Raw genomic sequence first — 12,493 nt, 5'->3', positions numbered from 1 at the left:
AGAAGTCAGGGCAGTATATATGGTGATGTGGCCTCTGCAGAAGTCAGGGCAGTATATATGGTGATGTGGCCTCTGCAGAAGTCAGGGCAGTATATATGGTGATGTGGCCTCTGCAGAAGTCAGGGCAGTATATATGGTTATGTGGCCTCTGCAGAAGTCAGGGCAGTATATATGGTGATGCGGCCTCTGCAGAAGTCAGGGCAGTATATATGGTTATGTGGCCTCTGCAGAAGTCAGGGCAGTATATATGGTGATGTGGCCTCTGCAGAAGTCAGGGCAGTATATATGGTGATGTGGCCTCTGCAGAAGTCAGGGCAGTATATATGGTGATGTGGCCTCTGCAGAAGTCAGGGCAGTATATATGGTGATGTGGCCTCTGCAGAAGTCAGGGCAGTATATATGGTGATGTGGCCTCTGCAGAAGTCAGGGCAGTATATATGGTGATGTGGCCTCTGCAGAAGTCAGGGCAGTATATATGGTGATGTGGCCTCTGCAGAAGTCAGGGCAGTATATATGGTGATGTGGCCTCTGCAGAAGTCAGGGCAGTATATATGGTTATGTGGCCTCTGCAGAAGTCAGGGCAGTATATATGGTGATGCGGCCTCTGCAGAAGTCAGGGCAGTATATATGGTTATGTGGCCTCTGCAGAAGTCAGGGCAGTATATATGGTGATGTGGCCTCTGCAGAAGTCAGGGCAGTATATATGGTGATGTGGCCTCTGCAGAAGTCAGGGCAGTATATATGGTGATGTGGCCTCTGCAGAAGTCAGGGCAGTATATATGGTGATGTGGCCTCTGCAGAAGTCAGGGCAGTATATATGGTGATGTGGCCTCTGCAGAAGTCAGGGCAGTATATATGGTGATGTGGCCTCTGCAGAAGTCAGGGCAGTATATATGGTGATGTGGCCTCTGCAGAAGTCAGGGCAGTATATATGGTTATGTGGCCTCTGCAGAAGTCAGGGCAGTATATATGGTGATGCGGCCTCTGCAGAAGTCAGGGCAGTATATATGGTTATGTGGCCTCTGCAGAAGTCAGGGCAGTATATATGGTGATGTGGCCTCTGCAGAAGTCAGGGCAGTATATATGGTGATGTGGCCTCTGCAGAAGTCAGGGCAGTATATATGGTGATGTGGCCTCTGCAGAAGTCAGGGCAGTATATATGGTGATGTGGCCTCTGCAGAAGTCAGGGCAGTATATTGGTGATGTGGCCTCTGCAGAAGTCAGGGCAGTATATATGGTGATGTGGCCTCTGCAGAAGTCAGGGCAGTATATATGGTGATGCGGCCTCTGCAGAAGTCAGGGCAGTATATATGGTGATGTGGCCTCTGCAGAAGTCAGGGCATTCAGACTTATTGCGCTTCGCGGAGCAGCTCAGAGCTGTTGTGAAGGAAGTTATCAAGGAAGTGAGTTTGTGTTTATACAGGACCTCCCGCCCTCACCTACCGTCAACCAATCACAGGACCTCCCGCCCTCACCTAACATCAACCAATCACAGGACCTCCCGCCCTCACCTAACATCAACCAATCATGTCACTGCGGAGCTATACGGAGCCCTCTGCATTGTTACATTGACGAGTACATACCATATCTGCCATATTGGTGTCTGTCTGACGATGTTTCACGTGAACACGAAGCCAATCCAGTTGTCTGACAGTCGATGGGACACACACCAGCAGCAGACCCCCTCCTCGTCTCCTTCACCCTTTTCAGATTGACAACAAACCGGTCCCCAATCTTTCTCCATGTTTCTTTGATATCACTATCAGTGTTCAAATTTCGTATTGTCATCAGCTCTCACATACTCTCCTCAAAGCTGGACAAAGACATAATTGAGCAGTTACAGAAGGAGTTACAGAAACGGCAGCAGTGTCCAGCAAAGGCCATCTACGATGTCATGGTACCGGGTGGTGGTCATTACTGGAGTTTAGTTTCTCCACACGTTAGGGTGGTGGTCGTTAGGGTGGTGGTCATTAGGGTGGTGGTCGTTAGGGTGGTGGTCGTTAGGGTGGTGGTCGTTAGGGTGGTGGTCGCTAGGGTGGTGGTCGTTAGGGTGGTGGTCGTTAGGGTGGTGGTCGTTAGGGTGGTGGTCGTTAGGGTGGTGGTCGCTAGGGTGGTGGTCGTTAGGGTGGTGGTCGTTAGGGTGGTGGTCGTTAGGGTGGTGGTCGTTAGGGTGGTGGTCGTTAGGGTGGTGGTCGTTAGGGTGGTGGTCGTTAGGGTGGTGGTCGCTAGGGTGGTGGTCATTAGGGTGGTGGTCGTTAGGGTGGTGGTCGTTAGGGTGGTGGTCGTTAGGGTGGTGGTCGCTAGGGTGGTGGTCGTTAGGGTGGTGGTCGTTAGGGTGGTGGTCGTTAGGGTGGTGGTCGTTATGGTGGTGGTCGTTAGGGTGGTGCTCGTTAGGGTGGTGGTCGTTAGGGTGGTGGTCGTTAGGGTGGTGGTCGCTAGGGTGGTGGTCATTAGGGTGGTGGTCGTTAGGGTGGTGGTCGTTAGGGTGGTGGTCATTAGGGTGGTGGTCGTTAGGGTGGTGGTCGTTAGGGTGGTGGTCGTTAGGGTGGTGGTCGCTAGGGTGGTGGTCGTTAGGGTGGTGGTCGTTAGGGTGGTGGTCGTTAGGGTGGTGGTCGTTAGGGTGGTGGTCGCTAGGGTGGTGGTCGTTAGGGTGGTGGTCGTTAGGGTGGTGGTCGTTAGGGTGGTGGTCGTTAGGGTGGTGGTCGTTAGGGTGGTAGTCGCTAGGGTGGTGGTCATTAGGGTGGTGGTCGTTAGGGTGGTGGTCGTTAGGGTGGTGGTCGTTAGGGGTGGTGGTCGCTAAGGTGGTGGTCATTAGGGTGGTGGTCGTTGGTGGTGGTCGTTAGGGTGGTGGTCGCTAGGGTGGTGGTCGTTATGGTGGTGGTCGTTAGGGTGGTGGTCGTTAGGGTGGTGGTCGTTAGGGTGGTGGTCGTTATGGTGGTGGTCGTTAGGGTGGTGCTCGTTAGGGTGGTGGTCGTTAGGGTGGTGGTCGTTATGGTGGTGGTCGTTAGGGTGGTGGTCATTAGGGTGGTGGTCGTTAGGGTGGTGGTCGTTAGGGTGGTGGTCGTTAGGGTGGGGGTCGTTAGGGTGGGGGTCGTTACTGGGGTTTATATGGATTTATTTCCTCATTGTAACTGGTGTGTTTAAACTGTAACTATATATGGTATGGACTTAAACTGTAACTCTGAGGGTTTTCTCTTTCATCACATTCACCTTGTTTCATTCCTTGTTTCATTCCTTGTTTCATTCCTTGTTTCATTCCTTGTTTCATTCCTTGTTTCATTCCTTGTTTCATTCCTTGTTTCATTGCACTATTTTACTCTTGTGATAGTAAATAAATATCTAAACGGTCTGCAAATGTATTTGTCTGGTTATTTGTACTTGTGACAGAAAATATTATGGTTTTGAATTAGTCACTCAGGTCCAGGAAGCTGGTGTCCCCTTGTACCAACTGTCTCCACTCTCCTGGAAGCGTTAGTATTGAACAGGAACATGAAGGCTGTCCAATGTGTCCTGTACCAGCTGTGTAGCATACAGTAGGCCCCTATTCTCTTACTAAGATGCCTGATCACTTTTATGTGGCATATAATTACAACGTCACATAGAACGCATGTCAGCCCAGCCCGGCCTGTCCCTGCTCCACGCACCAGGCCTACGGTGTGCGTCGCCAGCCCAGCCCGGCCTGTCCCTGCTCCACGCACCAAGCCTACGGTGCGCGTCGCCAGCCCGGCCCGGCCTGTTCCTGCCACTCGCACCAAGCCAGGGGTGCGAGTCGTCAGTCCGGTGAGGCCCGTTCCGGCTCCACGCACCAAGCCAGGGGTGCGCATCGTCAGCCCAGTCCGGCCCGTCGCTGCTCCACGCACCAAGCCAGGGGTGCGAGTCGTCAGTCCGGTGAGGGCCGTTCCGGCTCCACGCACCAAGCCAGGGGTGCGCATCGTCAGCCCGGTCCGGCCTGTTCCTGCTCCACGCACCAAGCCAGGGGTGCGAGTCGTCAGCCTGGTCCAGCCCGTTCCTGCTACTCGCACCAAGCCAGGGGTGCGAGTCGTCAGCCTGGTCCAGCCCGTTCCTGCTACTCGCACCAAGCCAGGGGTGCGTATCGTCAGCCCGGTCCGGCCCGTTGCTGCTCCACGCACCAAGCCAGGGGTGCGCATCGTCAGCCAGGTCCGGTCCTTTCCTGCCTCACGCACCAAGCCAGGGGTGCGCGTCGTCTGTCCGGCACAACCCGTGCCTGGGTCACCGGTGCCTAACCAGGTACCGGTCAACGGCTCCACTACGGAGTTGAAGCTAACCGCTCCTGCTACGTCCAGTCCAGCTCCAGCCAGCGGGGCCAGACCGGACCAGGGGCGCTATGGGGGGTTTGTTGGAGGGTGGTGGGCAAGCCCGGAGCCAGAACCGCCGCCGAGGAGGTATGCCCACCCAGCCCTCCCCTGTTTTGCTCTTTTTGAGGCGCGGTCGCAGTCCGCGCCTTTAGGGGGGGGTACTGTCACACCCTGGCTATGGGACTCTAGTTGTTGAGCCAGGGTGTGTTTGTTCTATGTGGTGTGTTTCTATGTTGGGGGTTCTAGTTCGTCTATTTCTATGTTTTGCCTGAGTGACTCCCAATCAGAGGCAACGAGTGTCAGCTGTTGGCTGGTTGTCTCTGATTGGGAGCCATATTTAAACTGTATGTTTTCCCTTTGTGTTTGTGGGTTTTTGTTCCGTTTCTTGTTTTGTATTTTGTTGACACTTTAACTAATTAAAGTATGTTCGTTCAACACGCTGCGCATTGGTCTCTCCCTGACGATCGTGACACAAGGGTTTTGCCACCAAGCACTAAGTCATGTTTTGCAGAGGGGTCAAATACTTATTTCCCTCATTAAAATGCAAATCAATTTATAACATTTTTGACATGCGTTTTTCTGGATTTTTTTGTTGTTATTCTGTCTCTCACTGTTCAAATAAACCTACCATTAAAATTATAGACTGATCATGTCTTTGTCAGTGGGCAAACGTACAAAATGAGCAGGGGATCAAATCAATTTTTCCCTCACTGTATGGGCTCGGTGTTTGGGTCCTCAGCTCTCTGGCCTTGGTAGCGGCAGCTGCCCTGCAATGAGTTGGGAGCCCAACTGTTTCTAGAGAAGATTCCCGCATCTCCCTCCCGACCATATGGACTCATGTTGATCATGGTGGAGTGGTACCTTCCATCAGGACCATATGGACTCATGTTGATCATGGTGGAGTGGTACCTTCCATCAGGACCATATGGACTCATGTTGATCATGGTGGAGTGGTACCTTCCATCTCAGACTTTATCAGGACCATTGAGAAAAAGCCCTTGTAATTTAGTAATCGCTGCCGATAGTTTGCCTGATCCGAATATGTTTTCAGTCGACAGCTCCGGCACAAAACTGATAATTCCAACAATCCCCCTGTCATGAGCCCTCTCACTCCACCGGGTTACCACCTTAATTGGTTTCCACTATCTTCCACTCTGCTCACCTCCCTCTCTCTACTCAGCCTAACTAGCTCCACCTGTCCCTGCTCTGCTCGGCTCTAATTACTCTGCCAGCTGCGCTGCATTACCCACTAACCTCTCCCAGTATTTAAGGCCCTGTCTTTCAGCTCTCCGGTGTCAGATCGCCTGCAAAGCTCACACCCGGAACCTGTTTGCTCGCGCTTCTGGCTCACCCTGGTTTTGTGACCCCGGACCTGCCTGTTTATTGGATACTCTTCTGCCTTAGGAGATCCAGACCTGCTTCTGCCATTACGACTCCCTGACTACTCTTCAATCCCGGTAACTCTGACCAGCCTTCTGCCTTGCTACTAGTATTTTGGATTTCCTTGAACTGTACTGCTGCCTGGTTTCATTCCGCCCTGTTGTGTCTGTGTCTCCCCCAGGACTTCTGGACCACCCACCACCGGCTTCATAGGACGCATCGCTGCCACTGGGGGGCACAGACCCAGCGCATTGGACGGGATCCCTGTTACCCCTGGAGCCTTCATTCACTCCCCTACTTCCCTTTTCCCTTAAGTTTAATAAACTTTCTGGTGTGACGCAATTGTGGTCCTCTGGTCGTCCGTCTGAATCGTGACAGCACGATCGATCTGACCATTATGGACTCAGCGCACACTTTCCCGACATGGAAACCGATGAGCATGAGCAGCAGTTCCAGCAGCAGCAACAACAACTCGCCATGCTCATTCAACTCCTCACCAACCTTACCCCAGCCAGTCTGCCCACCAGCCCAGCCCCGAGTTACCTGCCCCGGTCATTGCAGCCGCTGCTCCGAACCCAAGATTGGAAACCCCAAGCGTTCAAGGCGATTCAACCCAGGCCCGGCCATTCCTGACTAGCTGCCCGACTTCAGTTCTCCTTGCAGCCAAGGACCTTCGCCACGGAGGGGCTAAAGTTGGGTATGCCATCACTCACCTGACGGGCCGAGCTCGACTCTGGGGAACAGCAGAGTTCGAACGTCAAACCCCGCATGTGCAACCTTCGACCTGTTTGCTGAGGAGATGCTGAAGGTGTTTGACCTGGATTCACCCCACCGCAGAGGCGTCTCCCGGTGAACTGTTCAGTATTCGACAAGGCAGACGTACAGTCGCAGACCATTCCATCGACTTCCGAACCCTGGCTAGACGAAGTTCTTGAACACACCACCGTTGGTGGACGCTTCTTCTTCCATAGTTTGGCTGACTATATCAAGACGAAGTTGGTCTCCCATGAACTGCCTTCCACTCTTGATGAAGCCATCGCACTGACTGTCAGGATCGACAGAAGGATACAGACCCGTCGTCGTGAGAGGGGGCGCAAGGTCCACCTACTACTCCGCATTGGAGAGATCCGAACTGGGCTCCTGTCATCTACTGCCACTCACCCAGGTCAGCTTGATCAGTCTGAGCCTATGGAGATTGGGCGAGCCTCCCTCACTCCTGCAGAGCGCAGCGCCGCTTCACCTCAAACCTCTGCCTCTTTGGAGGTGATGGACATCGTGTGGTAACCTGCCCTTTAAAGGGCCGAAGCTCACCGGGCGTAGGGGAGTCCGGTCGAAGTTCTATGACCATCCAGTCCTCCGACCGCAAACCCCTGCTGCAGTTCACCTCCGCGTCTCTGACTCAACTCACACCCTGGCTGCTCTGGTGGATTCTGGCGCCGAAGCCAACATAATGGACGTCAAGCTGGCACGCCAACTGGGACTGGAGAACCTCCGTTTGACACCTCCTATTCCTGCCCGGGCACTGGACGGACACTACTCGGATCGGTCACTCATGTCACGGCCCCGGTCTCGATGGGTCTGTCCGGAAACCATCAAGAAACTATCCAGTTTCACCTGCTCCCCTCCTCCAGGCCAACCCTCATCCTGGGTTACCCATGGCTCCGCCTGCACAACCCTCAGCTCGACTGGGTGACCGGGGTGATCAGGGAGTGGGGAGAGGACTGCCACCGAACCTGCCTGCTTGCTGCCGCACTACCCCTCGGCCAGTACCTACTAACTCCGCTCCGGACCTCTCCAATGTCCCAGAATGCTACCATGGTCTCAGAGAGGTGTTTAACAAAGCAAGAGCCACATCTCTGCCCCCTCACCGACCGACTGTGCCATCGACCTCCTCCCTGGAACAGCTCCTCCAAGGGGTCGTCTTTATTCGTTGTCTGCTCCTGAAAGAAAGTCCATGGAGGACTACATCAATGGCTCTCTGTCGGCAGGATTAATCCGTTCATCTTCATCTCCTGCTGGTGCTGGCTTCTTCTTTGTGGGGAAGAAGGACGGATCTCTTCGCCCCTGCATCGACTACAGGGGACTCAACGACATCACAGTGAAAAAACCGTTACCCTCTGCCTCTGCTCACCTCTGCTTTTGAGTTGCTCCAGGGAGCCACTGTTTTTACCAAGTTGGATCTCAGGAACGCTTACCACCTAGTGCGGATCCGGGGAGATGAATGGAAAACCGCATTCAATACACCAACAGGCCACTACGAGTATCTGGTTATGCCTTTTGGCCTCACCAATGCTCCTGCTGTGTTCCAGGCTCTAGTGAATGATGTACTGCGGGACATGTTAAACAAGTTTGTCTTCGTTTCCTCGGATGACATCTTAATTTACTCCAGAAACCTGTCTGAACACACCCGCCATGTCCAGCAAGTCCTTCATCGTCTTCTGGAGAATTCCCTCTACGCCAAGGCAGAGAAATGTGAGTTTCACGTCAAGACAGTGGCCTTCCTAGGGTACATAGTGGCAGAAGGAAGTATCCAAATGGATCCTGCCAAAGTATCAGCAGTCACTTTGGCCAGTTCCGGAGAACAGAAAGAAGCTGCAACAGTTTCTGGGGTTTGCTAACTTCTATAGGAAGTTTATCCGGAACTACAGTACCGTTTGCTGCCCCTCTCACTGCTCTAACCAGCACCAAGCAATCCTTCACCTGGACCCCAGCAGCCGACAAAGCCTTCAGTACCCTCAAGGTGAGGTTCACCTCCGCTCCCATCCTCCAGATGCCTGATGTGGACCGGCACTTCATTGTGGAGGTGGACGCCTCGGATGTGGGAGTTGGTGCTGTGATTTCTCAGTGGGCTGCGGAGGATAGGAAGCTCCATCCCTGTGCCTTTTTCTCACGTCGGTTGTCCCCCTCTGAGTGCAATTACGACATAGGGAACCGTGAGCTGCTGGCTGTGAAGCTTGCCTTGGAGGAGTGGCGTCACTGGCTGGAGGGGTCCACCATTCCATTTCTCGTTTGGACCGATCATAAGAACTTGGAGTACATCCGCACGGCCAAACGGTTGAACTCCAGGCAGTCCCGCTGGGCCCTGTTCTTCACCAGGTTTAATTTCACTCTGTCATACCGGCCTGGATCACGCAACACCAAGCCAGACGCCCTCTCCCGTCAATTCCAGAAGGATGACACCCCCTCCAAGGACCCTGTGTCGATTCTGCCAAGTCCCTGCATCGTTGCAGCTCTGACCTGGGCTGTTGAGGAACAGGTGCTGGAGGCTCTCCGTAACCAGCCAGGTCCCAGCACTTGCCCAGCTGACCGCCTTTTTGTCCCCCGAAGACCTGAGGTCCCAGGTCATTCAGTGGGGACATGACTCCCGCCTAGCTTGTCACCCTGGCTCCACCCGCACTTACAACCTGCTCGCCCAGAGGTTCTGGTGGCCCTCTCTGAGGAAGGATGTACGGGAATTCGTCCAAGCCTGCCCCATCTGCAACCAACACAAGTCGTCCTGCCAGCCCCCAGCCGGGATTGCTGCAGCCCTGCCTGTGCCCAGACGTCCCTGGTCTCACATCGCCCTTGACTTTGTCACGGGGCTGCCCCCTTCCAAGTGGCATGACCGTCATTCTCACCATCGTTGACCGTTTCAGCAAGATGGCACACTTCATTCCTCCCCAAGCTCCCAACCGCCAAGGAGACCGCCCAGGTGGTCCTGGAACACGTCTTCCGGATCCACGGACTGCCAAGGGATGTTGTTTCTGACCGTGGTCCACAATTCTCCTCCGCTTTTTGGAAGGAGTTCTGTCACCTGCTGGGAGCCACAGTCAGTCTGACTTCCCGGATTCCATCCCCAATCCAATGGGCAGTCAGAGCGGGCTAATCAGGAGCTCGAGAAGGCACTGCGATGCATGACTTCACGCAACCCCCACTCCTGGTCGCAGCAATTGACATGGGTGGAGTACGCACACAATTCTCTGACCTGCTCTGCCATCGGTATGTCCCCTTTCCAATGTGTTTATGGATACCAGCCTCCTCTATTTGCCAGCCAGGAGGAGGAGGTTACTTGCCCATCTGCACTTGCTTTTGCCCGGCCGATGTCGCCGCACCTGGTCACAAGCCCGAGCCACACTCCTCAGGTCCGTTGCCAGCTACACTACCGGGGCCAACCGTCGGAGAATTCCTGCTCCCACCTACCATGTTGGTCAAAGGGTGTGGTTGTCATCGAAGAACCTGCCACTCAGGGTGGAGTCGCAGAAGCTGGCACCTCGGTTCATTGGTCCATTCCCTATCATAAGAGTGATTAGCCCAACTGCTGTCCGGCTCCAACTGCCTAATTCCCTGAGGGTGCACCCCACTTTCCATGTGTCTAAGGATTAAGCCCATCCATGAGAGTCCGCTGGTCCCTGCTGCGCCTGGTCCTCCTCCTCCACGGCTCGTCGATGGTGGTCTGGTTTACACCGTCCGCCGCCTGCTTCGGTCCAGACGGAGGGGTAGGGGTCTCCAGTACCTCATTGACTGGGAGGGCTATGGACCTGAGGAAAGGACCTGGGTGCCAGCTAGTCGGATTGTGGATAGGACTCTCATCACCGCTTTCCACCAACGGCATCCTGATCAACCTGCAATCCGTAGGGGCCGCCCCAGAGGGGTCCCTAACCGTCCGGCCCGCTCGGCTTCCTGTCCTGTGCCTGATCCTGTCTCGGGACCTGTCCCATCTCCCGACCACGGCCCTCCGGCTTCCTCCGAGGATGAGGACGTTCACTGACCGTTCGGAGGAGTTCTAGCCCTCCTCCGGCTCCCCTCCTCCCGCCCGCGTGGTGTTGCTCTTGGGACTTCTGGGGCCGCCCCTTGGGGGTTCTGTCATGAGCCCTCTCCACTCCACCGGGTTACCACCTTAATTGGTTTCCACTATCTTCCACTCTGCTCACCTCCCTCTCTCTACTCAGCCTAACTAGCTCCACCTGTCCCTGCTCTGCTCGGCTCTAATTACTCTGCCAGCTGCGCTGCATTACCCACTAACCTCTCCCAGTATTTAAGGCCCTGTCTTTCAGCTCTCCGGTGTCAGATCGCCTGCAAAGCTCACACCCGGAACCTGTTTGCTCGCGCTTCTGGCTCACCCTGGTTTTGTGACCCCGGACCTGCCTGTTTATTGGATACTCTTCTGCCTTAGGAGATCCAGACCTGCTTCTGCCATTACGACTCCTGACTACTCTTCAATCCCGGTAACTCTGACCAGCCTTCTGCCTTGCTACTACGTATTTTGGATTTCCTTGAACTGTACTGCTGCCTGGTTTCATTCCGCCCTGTTGTGTCTGTGTCTCCCCCCCCCCAGGACTTCTGGACCACCCACCACCGGCTTCATAGGACGCATCGCTGCCACTGGGGGGGGCACAGACCCAGCGCATTGGACGGGATCCCTGTTACCCCTGGAGCCTTCATTCACTCCCTACTTCCCTTTTCCCTTAAGTTTAATAAACTTTCTGGTGTGACGCAATTGTGGTCCTCTGGTCGTCCGTCTGAATCGTGACACCCCCAACTCTCTGGGGATTTCTGCCTATTTTGCAGCAATTGCAATTCAAAAAGAGAAATGTTTGCTTCTGCTTCTGTGTCGAAAAGCATATAACACCAGACTATAAATACTAGCTAGCTACAGGTCAGCCTAAACAGGCATAACACCGGATCAGAAGTTCAAATCACTAGCTAGAGTCAAAAAGAGTGCCTGGGCCCCTCTTGGTTGATAAGCTACTCTAACAGTCAGAACTCCACCCAGCCCTAGTCAGAACTCCACCCAGCCCTAGTCAGATCTCCACCCAGCCCTAGTCAGATCTCCACCCAGCCCTAGTCAGAACAGTCAGAACTCCACCCAGCCCTGGTCAGATCTCCACCCAGCCCTAGTCAGAACTCCACCCAGCCCTAGTCAGAACTCCACCCAGCCCTAGTCAGATCTCCACCCAGCCCTAGTCAGAACTCCACCCAGCCCTAGTCAGAACTCCACCCAGCCCTAGTCAGAACTCCACCCAGCCCTAGTCAGAACTCCACCCAGCCCTAGTCAGAACTCCACCCAGCCCTAGTCAGATCTCCACCCAGCCCTAGTCAGAACTCCACCCAGCCCTAGTCAGAACTCCACCCAGCCCTAGTCAGAACTCCACCCAGCCCTAGTCAGATCTCCACCCAGCCCTAGTCAGAACTCCACCCAGCCCTAGTCAGAACTCCACCCAGCCCTAGTCAGATCTCCACCCAGCCCTAGTCAGAACTCCACCCAGCCCTAGTCAGAACTCCACCCAGCCCTAGTCAGAACTCCACCCAGCCCTAGTCAGAACTCCACCCAGCCCTAGTCAGAACTCCACCCAGCCCTGGTCAGAACTCCACCCAGCCCTAGTCAGAACTCCACCCAGCCCTAGTCAGAACTCCACCCAGCCCTAGTCAGAACTCCACCCAGCCCTGGTCAGAACTCCACCCAGCCCTAGTCAGAACTCCACCCAGCCCTAGTCAGAACTCCACCCAGCCCTAGTCAGAACTCCACCCAGCCCTAGTCAGAACTCCACCCAGCCCTGGTCAGAACTCCACCCAGCCCTAGTCAGAACTCCACCCAGCCCTGGTCAGAACTCCACCCAGCCCTAGTCAGAACAGTCAGAACTCCACCCAGCACTAGTCAGAACTCCACCCAGCCTTAATCTGAACTCCACCCAGCCCTAGTCAGAACTCCACCCAGCCTTAATCTGAACTCCACCCAGCCCTAGTCAGAACTCCACCCAGCCCTAGTCAGAACTCCACCCAGCCCTAGTCAGAACTCCACCCAGCCCTAGTCAGAACTC

The 12,493-nt window shown here is 54.7% G+C and overlaps 1 protein-coding gene across 1 annotated transcript; it reads right to left on the bottom strand.

The window, feature by feature from the left end:
- Window positions 1-1,924: 1,924 nt before the first annotated feature.
- LOC121559247 (histidine-rich glycoprotein-like) lies at window positions 1,925-2,812 on the bottom strand. The gene has a single exon (XM_045214454.1). The coding sequence runs from the start codon at window positions 2,810-2,812 to the stop codon at window positions 1,925-1,927; it is 888 nt and encodes a 295-aa protein (XP_045070389.1).
- Window positions 2,813-12,493: the final 9,681 nt, after the last annotated feature.

This window comes from Coregonus clupeaformis, unplaced genomic scaffold (assembly GCF_020615455.1).
Source record: "Coregonus clupeaformis isolate EN_2021a unplaced genomic scaffold, ASM2061545v1 scaf0259, whole genome shotgun sequence".
NCBI lineage: Eukaryota > Metazoa > Chordata > Actinopteri > Salmoniformes > Salmonidae > Coregonus > Coregonus clupeaformis.
Note: the sequence above shows the minus strand (reverse complement) of the source record. Positions and strands in the feature narration are given on the sequence as shown.